Source organism: Macaca nemestrina, chromosome 6 (assembly GCF_043159975.1).
Source record: "Macaca nemestrina isolate mMacNem1 chromosome 6, mMacNem.hap1, whole genome shotgun sequence".
NCBI lineage: Eukaryota > Metazoa > Chordata > Mammalia > Primates > Cercopithecidae > Macaca > Macaca nemestrina.
Window position 1 is genome coordinate 64,309,533 of NC_092130.1, and position 15,644 is coordinate 64,325,176.

The 15,644-nt window shown below is 38.0% G+C and overlaps 1 protein-coding gene across 1 annotated transcript in view; it reads right to left on the minus strand.

The window, feature by feature from the left end:
* Positions 1-15,644, minus strand: part of LOC105500008 (laeverin) — a 73,574-nt gene that overhangs the window by 32,639 nt on the left and 25,291 nt on the right. The window contains exons 2-6 of the mRNA XM_011772912.2: positions 13,537-13,679; positions 12,262-12,401; positions 9,044-9,170; positions 4,769-4,923; positions 3,179-3,292 (exon numbers count right to left, since the gene is read on the minus strand). Coding sequence (XP_011771214.2) covers positions 3,179-3,292; positions 4,769-4,923; positions 9,044-9,170; positions 12,262-12,401; positions 13,537-13,679 — 679 coding nt within the window. The remainder of the gene's footprint in view (positions 1-3,178; positions 3,293-4,768; positions 4,924-9,043; positions 9,171-12,261; positions 12,402-13,536; positions 13,680-15,644) is intronic.

Sequence of the window (15,644 nt, forward strand, 5' to 3'; positions counted from 1 at the left end):
AATATGAATAATTCTATTTAAGTACATAAAACTAGTACCTAGTTAGTGGTAGTTGTCTCAACAGTACCTAGCAGATGCCATTATCATCTGTTGAATGACTGCATGAAACCCATTTTACAAATGAGGAAGTAAAGCTCAGAGGTGTCCATCTGCCTTCCTCAGCTTACCGTCATAGTAAAGGCAGAGTAACATCTGATGGCTGCAGTGCCCATGTGTACCTTTTCCCTTCACCAAGTCTGCTGCTTTCTTAGATCAGGCAGCAGGAAGGTGGAGGAAAGTCAGTGAGTGGCAATGTCAGGGCTAGAGCTTCAGAGATCCAAAAAGGCTTCGTCCTTAATGTTCTGACCCCTTGAGCATAATCCATTCATATCAGCTGAAACTAGACCTCGAAATAGAAAAAAATTGAAAATCTATTTCTGCCTAAGGGTCTATGATTCTGTTACTCAATTTCAATCACATTATTAGATTAAAAGGAGGTTAAAGTTCTTGATCTCCAAAAATCTTTGAAAGGAAAGCTAAGCTTTTTAAAAACAAAGAACGTGGCAATGTCCTCAATCGCCAGGATCTGATGCTTTCACTCAGCTTCACAAGCAACTAAGAGATATAGAAAAGACTGACTAACAAACTAATGATAAAAAGAAATAATTAAAAGGTACAAAAAGAGACTAACGTTGTAATCTTAGCTTCAAAAATACCAGGAAGATGTTTTTGGCAAGTTTTGTGAGATACTGATAATACCTTAACCATTTTAGTTGTTATAAGAGGTAACTGAAATTGATGTTCATGATGTATTCTATCTACTTAAGAAAATAGAGTAAATTTCATTGTCTTACGGGAATTAAACTTCTTCCCTTATTAACTCTATCCACAGAGTTAACTTAGGACATATCCAACTCCTTTTAAAAGAAGTTAGAGATGGCACTAACCATGAGTGAATAAAAGTTATGAAAGAGAGATACAAATGATTTTGTAGGCATAGAGTAAGTGGAAAGGACTGTTGGAGACAGCTAAGACAATAAATACATACTATATGTAGATAAAGTATATATATATATGAAAAGAATTGTATATTGAAGACACACACACACCCCATTAGCTTCTTGAGGATAAGAACAATCCAGTGTGTTTTTGCCATAGAGCACAGTGGTTAAAAGCATGGGCTTCGCAGTTAGCATGACCTGGAATTGAATCTCAGTTCTGACATTTAATAACTATGAGACCTTGAGCAACTTACTTAATGCTTCTATACCTCAGTTTCCTCGTGTGTAAAATAGAAATAACAACAGCACTCATACGGTTGGTTTGAGGACTGAATAAGATGATGTATGTATAGTGCTCACACTGTCTGGCACTTAAGTTCTAAGTACTCACTGCATGGTAAATACAGTATTATTGTTGTTATCATCATGCTTGTCATCAGACTAGACCCAGATAGCTGGTTATAAAATCAGGCCTGTCCCGATTGGGCAAATGACCTTGGGCAAGTCATTTAACCTTTCAGTACTTCAGTCTCCTGATCTATATAATGACATCCAAACTTTCCTCCAGGACAAGTAGGGCCTGTGCATAGTCCAGGGGGAGGAAGAGAGAGGCGCTGCCGAGTGACTGGGCTGGGGGACTCTTATAGGGTGTCTGTAAAGGGCGGGGAGGTGGCATGGAACTCGGGTGTTAAAAGACTGCACTACATCAGTGCTTGCCAGATCTGTGATTTCACAAACAGATAAAAAGAGATTTTTTAAAAGGTTTCTGTGGCACTAAGATAGGCTTGTCAACTTCTTTTTCCTGCCAAACTATCAACCAAAACAAGTACCATCTACCTACCGTCCATTATCAAGTTTCATAAAAGAAGGAAAGCTTACTTCCAAAATAATAGAAAGAATATCATCTTAGAATTTCCTTCAGAATGAATAGATTTAGCCTGTAAAGAAGATCCAGCAAGTAGAGATAGCATTAAATATTAATAAACACTTTGAATGAGTGAAGGCAGGGAGGAGAAAAGAGGTCAATAATCCAGCCTTGGAACAACGGGAGCTGAGATGAGAAGGGGACCAGCAAAGAGGCAGGAAGGAGCAATCCTGAGGACCAGAGAGGTTACAGGAGACAGAAGAGAGGAGGGGAAGAAGATGCAAACCAAGAAAGGACCTCTAGTTTATAAAAGAAGTGAGGTTTATACCAAAAGATAACATTAAGTCTAAACATTTAGATAGCTAAATCAAATCAATTAGGTTTTATCATGGCATTCTAAAAGCACTACATAATTACCCTAAATAAATTAAATATCAGAAGTAAAACCTACAGTTGAAAGAATTAGATTTGCACATGGATGTATTTATTTTTCAATATTACTATTTACTCAAATTAGCAAAACAATATCAGCAATAGTATTAAATATGAAGTATCATATTACTTATAAAAGCCATACACTACTGTTACAGTTGCTTTAAAATACACTCTAGGTTGGGCACGGTAGCTCATGCCTGTAATCCCAGTACTTGGGAGGCCGAGGCTGGTGGACCTTTGAGTCCAGGAGTTTGAGACCAGTCTGGGCAACATGGCGAAACCCCATCTCTACAAAAAAATACAAAAATTATCTGGGCATCGTGGCACACGCCTGTAGTCCCAGCTATTCGGAAGGCTGAGGCGGGAGAACTGCTTGAGCCCAGGAGGTCGAGACTGCAGTGAGTCAAGATCGCGCCACCACACTCCAGCTTGGGTGACAGAGCAAGACCCTGTCTCCAGCCTGGGTGACAAAGCAAGACCTAGACTATATACATATATAGTCCATATAGTAGGAATAAGAAATATATGTAGTAGGAATAAGTGAAAATAATCTTAGGTAGTCATTTAAAATCTTTTTAAAAAAGATCTAATGATTTGTAGAAATGCTCAGGATTATGAAGTGGAAATACGAATAGGTAGAAATATGAAGTAGAATATGAAGTAAAAAAAGCAATATAAAATTTTATGTAATCCCCACTTTCAAAAACATTTACAATAGATAAAAAGCCTGGAATTTTTTAAAAAATATATCAAAACGATAACACAAATTATTTTTGGTATTATAGGTAATTTATTATTTCTTGTATTTTCCTGTATTTTATACATTTTCAAGAATTAATATGCATTACTTCTATAATTAGTAGAAAAAATGTTAAATAAACTTAATAAACATACTTACTCTTGGGAGTTTAGGATTAAAGTAGTTAATTACTTCAAACTCAAAATAAGATGCAAAACCCTCCTTGAGCCAGATGTTGTTCCACCAATTCATGGTAACCAAGTTTCCAAACCACTTTTGGAAATGAGAAGAAAAAAGAGCTTTCTTAAATTTAATTTTTAAGTTATATTCATTGTAATTGCATGTTAAGTAAATGTAAGGTCAAAAGACATAATTAAAATTTATTTGTCATCAGTAACAAAACTTGAAGACAGGACAGCAAAAAAACAAGTTGTTTTCACATAAGGAGATATTAGTCATGCATTTTTTTTCTCAGAAATATTCCATGTTCAGTGATTAAAAGCAATTTTTGTTTTAAAACTGCGATGTTTAAACATAAGGTCAGTTAGAATAGCATTTCTTAAACTGTCCACTTGGCCCAAAAGTTGTTTTTAGTTCCATAAAACAGAAGCCCTGAATGCTGACTTGCCACCTACTAATTCTAGTACCTTATACTCTAAATAGGCTGCAACTGGATTTTACTTTAAGCAGTTGTTTATATTTTAAGAACATAATTTGATCTGTGCCATGTACAAATCACTCAAGTAATCATATGTTCTGCAATATGGTTCAGCTGTAATTATTTTCTGTTTGAACTGAACAGAAAAAAAAAAAAAAAAACAGTGCCAAATGGATGATGAACAGGATGAGGAAAGAAAAACAATGATTTCCAAACTAACAAACCCAAGGCCTGGTATTTAACCAAATTCTTATAACAGCTATAATTACTAATAGCCTGTATTGCAAAACAATGTGTCACTTAGGCTATCATTAAAAAAGGACACTTTGGGTGACTTAATAAAACTTGTGAATGTGTGTGTTTTACTGTGCACCAGGGTATTAGTCAATCCTAGTAAATCGCTCTTTTCCAAAACTTCTTATGGAGCCTCATTACTAAGATAACATCGTTGAGATTCTTTCTTTCTTAACAGATTTGTATTAATGGAGCAGACACTGAAATGCAGATATGAAAATCTTCATCAAATTAAACAGCTAAACTTCTAAAATCCCAATGCAAAAGCAAATGATCTGATTAAATGGATTGTCGTTTACACAACCATTGGGAATGCAGCTCAAGGGTTAATTATTGCCACCTTGCTAATGTATTACCTGCATCCATTTAACCTCTCTCCAACAACAGCAACAACAACTAGAAATTTATAACAATCTGCTGATGAAATGTGCATAGCTTTCAGTGATCCTTTTGAATAGCCCTTAGTTTAGGTGAAATGAAAATAAAATACTCCTGTGTCTGCATGGCTTACTTTTCCTGAAGAGGACTTTGCGGAGCAAAGTTAATTGTTGGATGTAAATACCCAGCCCTCAGACGAACTGTACAGTCTCCTTCCTATGATCTGTCACCAGTAGTTCAAATCCACCCTGAATCTGAGTCTTCCCCATTTTTACTCACTGTCATACTTTGCGATGTTTTTCTTTTTAAAATATGGTATTTTAAAAGATGCCAGGGTCTTATTGGAGTTTTTATGGTATTTTGGTAGCACACCTGGAAAATAACTTCACGTGAAATAGAAAGAACATTTTACCACATGCCTGGTGTCCAATCTCGTGGGAGACAATGTAGGAGATCAGAATCTTTTTTTCTGTCAGTTGATCTTTTGGTTCCAACAACAATACTGATTCATCAAATATCATTAGTCCCCAGTTTTCCATTGCATGGTTGTCAAAACTAGGCAAGGCAATTATATCTAAGTGGATTTAAACGGAGGAGAATATAAAATAATATTTTCCAAAAAATGGGATTTTTTAAATATCTCAAAATGAAATCATAAAATTGCCAAAAAATACAAGAGAATATTTATAACCTGAAGGCAGAGAAAGCTTTTTAAAGACTAATACCAAAGACAAAAGCCAGCAAATAAATTATTTTGACTATGTTAAAATAAAATATTCTTGATAAAGGACTTGTATTCAAATATACAAAGAATGCTTATAACTCAGCAGTAAGGAAACAAACAACCCAACTACAAAATGGGCAAAAGATCTGAACATACGCCTCACTAAAGAAGATATTTAAATGGCAAATACACATATGAAAAGATGCTCAACATCAATTGTCATTAGAGAATTTTAAATTAAACAATGAGATACTACCACACACCTACTCGAATGGCTAAAATCCAAAACACTGGCAACACCAAATGCGGATGAGGATGTGGAGCAACAGGGACTCTCATTCATTGCTTGTGGGGATGCAAAATGGTACAGTCACTATAAGTTGACCATAAGATCTGACAATTACATTCCTTGGAATTAACCCAAATGACCTGAAATCTTATGCCCACCCAAAAACCTGCACACAAATGTCTATAGAAGCTCTATTCATAATTGCTAAAAGTTGGAAGCAACCAAGATGCCCTTAAATAGGCTAATACATAAACAAACTGCAGTACATCAATACAACAGAGTATTATTCAGTGATGAGAAATGATGGATCATGCTAGGAAAAGATATGGGAAATTTTAAGTGCATGTTGCTAAGTGAAAGAAGCTGGTCTGGGAAAGCTACACACTATGCAATTCCAACTATATGACATTCGGGAATAGGCAAAACTATAAAGATAATAGAAAGATTGGTGGTTGTCAGGGATTCAGGGGAAGCAGGGGAAGATAAATCGATGGAGCACAGGGGGTTTTTATGGCAGTGAAACTATTCTGTATGATACTGCAATTGTTGATACTGATCATTATACACTTGCCAAAACCCATATTGCTGTACAATGCAAAAACTGAGCCATAAGATAAACTAGGGAGGTTAGTTAACAATAATGTTTCAATACTGTAGCAAGTATACCATACTAATGCAAGATATTGACAACAGGAGAAAGGAGGGAGATGGAAGGAAAGAGAGAATATATGAGAACTCTATTTTTTACACAATCTTCCTGTAAACCTAAAACTGCTCTAAAAATAGTCTATTTATATTAAATACTTTAGCCAGGCATGGTGGCTCATGCGCATAATCTCAGCACTTTGGGAGGGTGAGGCGGCGGATCACTTGAGATCAGGAGTTCAAGACCAGCCTGGTCAACATGGTAAAACCCTGTCTCTACTAAAAATAGAAAAATTAGCTGGGCATGGTGGTGCGCACCTGTAATCCCAGCTACTGGGGAGGCCGAGGCAGGAGAATCACTTGAACTTGGGGGACGGAGGTGTCAGTGAGGGGAGATTGCGCCACTGCACTCCAGGCTGGGTGATAGAGTCAGATGCCGTCTCAAAAAATGAATAAATAAAAATAAATATTTTAGTTCACCAAAATACACTATAAACAAATTTGAAAGGCAAAGAATAATATAGGGAAAAATACTTAAAGCATATACCACAAACAATTAGACAACTTTTTAATATTTAAAGAACTCTGAGAAAACAGAGAAAAAACCAAACATGAACAATGCACCAAAGAAATACTTCAAACAGCCAAAAATCTTATTCAAAATGGTCATCATTAATCATCAAAAATCAAAAATTAAAATGATTTATCTTTAAAATACATAGGAGTCTAATAATTAATATGTGTAGGTATAGGAAATTTGGCACATAGCCTACAGGTAAAGTGTCAACTGGCACAATAATAACCCAAACACCTAGCTCTATCAGTCACTATAATATTTTGATATTCAGTCCAACTTTTGACTTGAGAGTGAATTAAAATGATAGCAACATGAGAAAAAATACTGTTCTATATTAGGGATACATGAACACCGTTCATATAATCTTAGATTCTAAAGTTTAGAATTCATTGAGCAAGCTACAAGAAAATAAGCTAAAAGAACAACACAGAAGAAATAAACTAAATTGTTTTTCACCCAGCTCACTGACGGTAAGGGTATGGCATATGCAGGAAATACTGGTAGGGGAGGCATTTGTTTTGTTTTGTTTTGTTTGTGACTCAGCAAAGAGTTAAAGCAACTAAGAAACATTAGTTATCTTTCTCCTAAAAACCCAGTAATAGAGGAACTCTTTATTTTAATCACCTATCAATAAAAATAAGGTTTTGATTGAGTGCCTCCTATGAGCGCTCATAGGGTAACATCAGTTGAGATGCTATGAAGGTTACAAAGAAAGTATCAAATGTATCCCTGATGTCCAGGAATTAATAATCTGGTCAGAATTTAAGTGGAATTACTGAACTAATCGCATATATTTATTTCCTCCATCCCCCAAAAAGTTTGCTGTTGACCACCTGACTGCCATGGGTTCTAGAGACACAAAGAAAAAGACCCTTCAGATCCTAACTCCAAGATCTAATGAGGGAGATCATTAAAATACAATTGGTCAAGAGTTCAAATGGAGGAATACGCAGGATGCTGTGGAAGTATGAGAAAAGAAGTCAGGGAAGGCTTCCTGGATGAGGAGGCACTGAGTTGAGAAACAGAATTGAATTAAGCAGTGGATAGAAGGCATTTCAGGATGTGCAAACTGCATGTGTAAGAGCCTGGTGGAGACAAGAGGAAGGTGAACGCATAGGAGTGAGCAGAGACAGTGCTAGAGCATCCTTCCCACTCAGGAACTGCCAAAAGCCCTGAGAGGTTGGTAAGAGAAGCACCTTTAGAAAGACATGGTACTGACTTCGGACTTAACCCTCAGGGCAATGGGAGGTCACACAGAGGTTTTAAAGAGAACAGTAACATGATCAGATTTTCTCTGGAAAGATCCTTCTGGTTTCATATGAAGGATGGCTTGGAGGGAATATGGAGAAGCTATGAGAGTACAGCTGTGGTGGAGATGATGATGAAAACTAGGGAGAACCAAGGGGACAGTAAGAAGTGAATGGATGGATGGATGGATGTAGGGGATGATAAGGCGACTAATTAGATCGAGGGTGTGCTTCAAGGGAACAGGGTGTCAAGGATGACTCTGGACTTCTCATCTAAATAAATACAAATAGAACTTTTCTTGCCAAGACAAGGGGCATCTTGGGAGCTTCAAGCCCCAGAAATGCCAGGAGCTTAGTCTCCATGCCTGAGCTCCTGCTGCGTCCAAATCCCTGAATTATAGGTGTTACCTCCAGGATTTCTGTATGGGCCAAGGGTGGTTTCCATCCCTTCATTCCCCATTCCTCCTTAGCCAGAATGCTCAAGCTGCAGAGACCCTGACTTCCTGGGGTTCAGAAGGCTCAAGCTCCCAAATATTTACTCCCCACCTTCTTCCACTATCTGCCAGTATAGGCAGAGCATACTTTTTTCAAGTCTTCAACTAACGTGTCAGAGGAACAAAATACATTTACATGATACTTTCAATTTAGAGAGAAAAAACATTGAACAACTTTCTGAGCTGAGTGACTCATACAATTTTAAGGACATACCACATAGAAAGGTTAAATATTTACGTATTTTCTTAAGGATCATATTATATTCACATATCATTCCAATTTTATACAATGAAAATTCACAGTTGGGACCGCTAAGTCCTAATTCAGTGATTCACAGCTAATGGATATTTTAAAAAGTACAACTTAGTAAAGGGAACTGAAGTAACTTCTGAAAGCCCACTAGCTAAAGTGATCCAGACACAGCATTGCAAACTTGCAGTATGAGAGAAAACGCCTGAACACGAAAGAGAAAGCAGGGTCTAGAGGATGGGAGGCTTCCATTGAGTAGCCAGGAGAGACCTAAAAAGTCTGAGAGCTCCCCAGCAGCTGCTGAGCACATGGTTCTGTACAGAGAAAGAACCGGCGGGCCTCTGTGTGTTTCAGAAGGTATAAATGGTGACAGTGGATCCTTATGGGTTTGTCTGTGTATCTTGAGGCCTCAACCAAGGGCCCAAATAACAGGAAACCAAATGCACTGAAAGGAAAAGATTACCTCACCTGCTTTTGGAAGAGAGTAACTGATATTAAACAAATCCTCCAGAAAAGAGAAGGTGGGACCTGTGATGTTCAAAGCAAAGTCTATACTTCCATTTGCAATGGCATCTTTCCGGGCCCAGATACGTATCTAAATCAAAACAGTTAAGCAGTGATTAGGAAAACCAGTAGTGATTTTGTAAAGAGGTAGTCTGCTTGCTCCAATTCCCTGCTGCTGAGTCAAAGTCTTACCTTTTCAGAAGAAGCTACACAATAAAATGTTTGCATGCCTACATGTCCTGAGAAAACCTCTGAAGGCTGTTCACTAAGTTATGAACAGTGATTCCCCCGAAAGCGTATTTCAATCTTTGACAATAGCATGTACAATCTGGAATCATAAAACAACCCTTGGAATGTGTCGTACCACCATCTATTCCTACAGTAAGTGTAGATTCTATAGGCATTTTGTGCACTTTAGGCCCTTGCTTCCCATTTTAGGATATATTACTAATGATCCAAAACAGAATTGCACTGTGAGGGGAGGTTATATAGTATGGTACATATTAAGCATATTTAAATCATGCAAATTTAAAATGGTTTGGCAGTTACAACATTAATAGTCCTACTTTACTTTCAAAATTTGAAATAAGGTTAATTCTCCTAATTTAAAAAAGTTCATCAAATGTCTCATAATTTTAAAGCTGTCGAAGCAAGTAAATTATAATTCTTTTGTTATTCTATTGCAAAATGACACTTCCACTTTAGCAAGGAAAAGGAAATCTCTGCCATGTTTTGTCCGTTTTGTGCAACCACTCTATTGTTTGGGTAATTGGAGCTTATTTGTGTGATTTTGGTAAGTAATATCCTATTGTTTTAACATTAATTTTTACTGTAAATTGAAAGTACTGTAAACTCTACAAAAACAAAAGGTAAGCAATTTTTAATAGAATTGCCAGCATTAATGTTAAAGAACATGCATAAAACTTAAAGATCTTGGAATGAAAGTTACCAAGTGAGATAATTAAAATATTCGTCCTGTTGTGAATGCAGTTAATTTAAGAAAGAACGCTCTGCAAAACGTTAGAGAAAATGCTAAGGAAACGAAAGAATCACAGTATTTACAGATTTGTGCCCTCTAAGAACATATTCGTCTTACTGTGCTTTTATTTCTGCTTAAAAGCATTTCTAGAATTATGTAAATTCTGAACTACTTACATGTTTCTTATGTTTATTTTCATGCCACACATGAACCACACTTTCCATTTCACGAAATCTTTATCTGTTACTTAATGAGAAATTTGTAAACGGGTTGGACTCTATTCCAAGTGTTTATTTTTGTTCCTCTGCAGAGTGTGTAACGGACTCATTAACTTTGTAAAGCTGAGCTGTAGCCAAATGTTCACATTCCACTGATAGACTCATGCCAAACTTCAGTGTGCTGGCTAAGAACATGACTTTCTTAGGCATGCTGCATTTCCTTGTTGCTTCTATGGCAGCTGGCATCCTTTCCGGGGTGATCTTTCACCGATAAATAGATATCATCCCTCTACAAGAATTGCTGACTGTGTGGCAGCACTTACCACAACAAGGCACTTGAGATAATGGAAGCCGAGGAATCACCTTTGGTCTGTCATTACCTATGGGAGCCATGGGGCCCATTCCTCCTTGCCAAACTCAAAGCACATGCTTCCAAATCATGCCTGAGCAGATTTAACAATATGAGCCATGCACGTTTAACTTGGCCAGTGTTATATCTGTAGATGACAAGGATCTACTAGTAATTATTCAATAGGAAAATCAAACTGGAGCCAACAGCTTAGGAAGATAACAAGCTGTCATTTGCATCTAACACAGTATTATTAATTCATTAAGTAAGGAGGAGCTTTGGGAATTGCTCAGCCAACACAATATTATTAATTCATCACTAGGTTAGGAGTTGTAAAGGAGGAGTAGCTTTGAGTGATTCTCCCCTGATGAGCTCACCCACAGCTTCCTTTTCTCCACATGTCAACGGTGCAAACCTGGAAGATCTCAGGCCCAGGAGAGTATGTTAGCGAGCTACAGGGCCTGATTTTTCTCAGTTCGATGAAGTCTATGTGTCTAGAAAGAACTGGGCCTAAGGCCCACTGTGATAGGGAGTGAACCAGTATATAAAGCACTGCCAGTATAACCTCCATATTTTCCTAAAGGATTATTATAAAGGGGGTAATTGGGTGAAAACCAGCTGTTTCAGGACAGAGTGCCAACTTTACACAACTCAGAAACAGCGTTGCATGCTCCAGAACTGAAGAATATGGCAGTTCAGCTTCTGGATAGGTATGGGGACAAGCGCGACTTTATTTTAAATGCTAATCCACTATGTAACTTCTGACTAACCTTAAGTCTAAGAGTGCCTCTAAATGTCTACTTAACGTGTTAACTCATTATGTAGAAACACCTATTCTAGTAAGTTTCCTTCAAAACCACCCTTGTTGTTCTGGAAATCATAGGCTGTGATGTGGCCAACTACACATTTCTTCCAGAGCATGTATGCTTTTCCCCGAAGATATAAGCCCTGGGTCTGGGGAATTGCAGAGCAAAGATCTACTTGTCTTGCAGCCAGCCAAGACCTGCTTCTGTCTTTAAGTTCCCCTAATAAAACATCCCAAACCAACAAACTAGATTTGTCTGCCTCCTTCCTCAGTCTCTCAGCTGCTTCTGCATTTGGGGGTCGTTTTGTTATATGGCCCTTTTACAGAACAACAGGGATAATATTTTAACCTGCATGCACCATTTCAGCCATAGCAGTTGTTCTTGGCTGGTGTCTGTTTTGACTGGTTGATGCCCGGTCACGCTGGTTGCTAACTGTTTTGAATATCACCCAAGCTTCAAGACTCCATTAACCCTGGGCTAAGTACACATCACACACTAAACCCAAACATCAAGGTGCCAGTGTAGCAGTGCTCCCCATTCTCTCCTGTCTTCTGCAAAAGCAGAAACACATGGGGAAGAGGGGGCACAGACCTTGCCTTGAGGAGTGGGTTTAATATGGAGTCTTTCCATGAAAACCTATCCAAAGAATGGCAATAGGAAATGTTATGTCCCATTCTGCAAAGCCACACTAAGAACTTTTACAGGACTTGGGAGAGAGAACTAGGAATCGATTTGGGATATGCAGGCATAACCACTGGATGCAGAAAAGAATAGATGAATAATCTGCAGCCAGTACACTCTTCCTTACCTACAGAATCTTCCTCACTCACCTCCTTGCCCCTTTCTGTTCTGTTGACATGGTCATAGTCGCATATAACAAATGCAACTAAGTAAGTTGGCATGTGGGGCGTAGTGGAAAAGGTAGTAACAGTCCATTTGCTTCCATTCACATCTTCTTTTACAGACTGACCTAGAGAAATTTATTTTAGTTCAAATCACAGCAAATCTAAGCAATAACATGTCTTTGAAATAATTTGTCAAGTCAATTGTCACCCAGCTACTCCTTTCCAGCTATTCCTCATAGTCCAGCAGTTCAGATTTCTCCACCTACTCCTAAGCTATCCAAAACTACATTAGGAAAATCTCAGAACAGCATCTTGGGCCTGAATCAGCATTTCGAATAATATGGGCTTGAGGGCCAAATCCATGAGCACTATAAGCTTGGTCCCCAATCTGCCTCCTTTCTCTCCCACCTAATTCTATTGTTTTCTAGTCCAGCCAATTTCTCACAACACTTAATCTAGAGCTGCCCAGGCCCCATGGTAGGTCAACAAGGTACAATTCTACTACTCTCAGGTTTCAACTAAGACTTTAGTGGAAGCAATCTGGGGCCTTTAAAGCTGGAATCACAAACTGAAATGCCTACAAGGGCCAGGCACCTGAAGTGAAATGGGTTGGTGTACGCTAATAGGGAGTGGTGAGGATCATCTGAGAAGAGGCTGCAGGAGGCAGCCAACCTCCTGCTGGAGACAGCAAGACTTGTCGACCCAGGAACCTGCCTTTAGATGACAATTGTGGATGCTAAATTCCCTTTCAACTAAGGTCCTGAGACTTAAAGCCTCTTCTCAAATGTAACTGATCACTGCCACGTAAGAGCTGTAGGTCCAGTGTTGTTAGAACTTCTAAGTTTTCACATTTAAATTTTTATGTAAAATCTCTGGATATTTTAAAGTTGGAAACTGATTTAACAAAAAGAAAAAAAGGCACATGAGCCAAATGAAACACAGCTGTGCACCAGATTCAGTCTAAGCCCACCAGCTTGTTATCACTAATGATCAACAGTTGAAGCCCAAACTAAGAGGCAGACAGACTGCCTATATATAAGAACAGTATAAAATCCGCAGCTTCTAATACGAAAGGAATCAGGATTTACCATCTCCAAGATGTGGATGCCGACACATACCCCAGGTGACTGCTCTACCTAATTATAGTAGACCGTAATTGTAACACACCATAATACACTGCCTGGAAAAGCTACTGGTGTAATTGCGATTACAAAACTTATATAGACAGACAGCTAGATATAGACAGAAAGCATTACTTACCTAGCTTTGGCATGTTGGAAAGGGCCACATAACTTGGATGATGAATAATTGTAATATTAAAAGTTGCCTTCAGAGCTGGCTCATCAAAACAAGGGAAAACATACCTGGCAAATGTTGGTTCCAGCTGGGATGCTAACAGGGCCCTGAAATACATTTTGGGGAAATTTTTATTTATTTTTATCTCAACCCAGTGGAATAAAAAAAAATGTTGAGATGATGGTTTGTTAGACTGGTGTGTTAGAGGAAATTTCCTCTCATCTTCCTCACTGCCCACCCCATCACACCAACACACTCCAATTATCATGGCACCTTAGAATTCTCCTAAGACCTAAATACAAGCACACTCTTTACTTTTCAACCACAAAATAGTATTTGCTTTATTACGTCGTAAACCTTTAAAACCTTTTACAAACAGAATAGAAACAAATATAGCAAATATGCAACACCAGTCTTTTGAGAACCAGGTCTTTATAAAGCTAGGAGTACTTCTTTGAGAATGGTCCATTGCTTTCATCTTCCACTAAAGTAAAAGTCAGTGGAAGAATGTCTACATTTTTTTCTTTTTCTCACATGCCTCCTCTTCTTTCTAGCTAAAAACTTACAAAAAGTTTCATTTTGGACACCCTTGGGAGTAAACAATATGGGTACATGCTGATTGAACAAAACAACTTTCCATTATATATGAGTAAATGTATCAAACCCCTACTGATTGTTCCTCTATCTCCATGGCAAAATGCAAAGAGTGACATTATCCCACCACACAAAATACAAAGAGTGACATAATCCCACCACACACTGGTGACTCACAGGGAAAAACTTAGGGACAAGAATACCCTGAGCAGACAAGAAGATGTCAGGTATACCCTCTGCTACCACTGCCTGAGTCTGATGACAGCATAGGTCCCAGCAAACAACTTCCTTCTCAAAACAAACACACACACACACACACACACACACACACACACACACACACAAACCCTGCAGTCTCATTATCCCATTTGTGAAGACTTGCTTACCTGGGAACCTGTCTTTAGATGACAACTGTGGATGCTAAATTCCTTTTTCAACTAAGGTCCTGAGACTTAAAGTCTCTGATACATTTGTTTTTGCATCAGGCCCAATTCTTGAATAAATAAAAGGTGAATTCAACAAAGATATCTCAAGAGTGTATGCCATCCATTACTTACCCTTGTGATCCTTCCTTCACCATCATAAGGCTGCTGCTCGCATAAAAATTCACACAGATTTAGGAAGGACACACAGGACAGTTGGCACATGCAAACCCCTCTCAGTCAGCTATTTTGAGGTGTCATAACCTTATTGTATTGACAAAAACAATAATTTATAGTAAGGCCTGTTTGGCTTATTTGCTCTTGCCCACATCATTATATGCTTACTTGCATAGACTGGACGGAGCCCTGTGGGCTCTGACATCAGCTACTTTCACTGCAAGACCGTACTCCACTCCATCTACTACCAACTGAGAAATCTTGGACAGTACATAATCTTGTTAAGTCCCAGTTTCTCCACCTAGAAAATAATGACCCTATTTACCTTGTACTGCTGTTTGAGCTTTTAAATTTTTGGTAATTAAATTTACCAATAAATCCCCTTTGAATTCTCCTATATCCCTTCCAATCTCATAAATCATTCTTGATACAGATGAACTATAGAAGAATTCAAAGAGCGATAAGTTACAGGATGGAATGGAGGTTCGGAAATCACTAGTTTCAGATGCATCTTTAAATGTCCCAGGGTTAGGGAACGTGGGAATGGTTAATGGGTACCAAAAGAAAAACAGAAAGAATGAATAATAACTAGTATTTAATAGCACAACAGGGTGACTATAGTCAAAATAATTTAATTGTACTTTTAAAATTAACTAGAGTATAATTAGTCACATAAAGGATAAATGCTTAAGGGGATAGATACCCCATTCTCCATGATGTGATTATTATGCATTCCATGCCTACATCGAAGTATCTCATGTACCCCCACACACATATATAACTACTATTATACCTACAAAAATTAAAAATTGAAAAAAAATGTTCTAGGGGCTACAGCTGACCACAGGTTAAACATGAGTTATATTTGTCTCCCCAGTA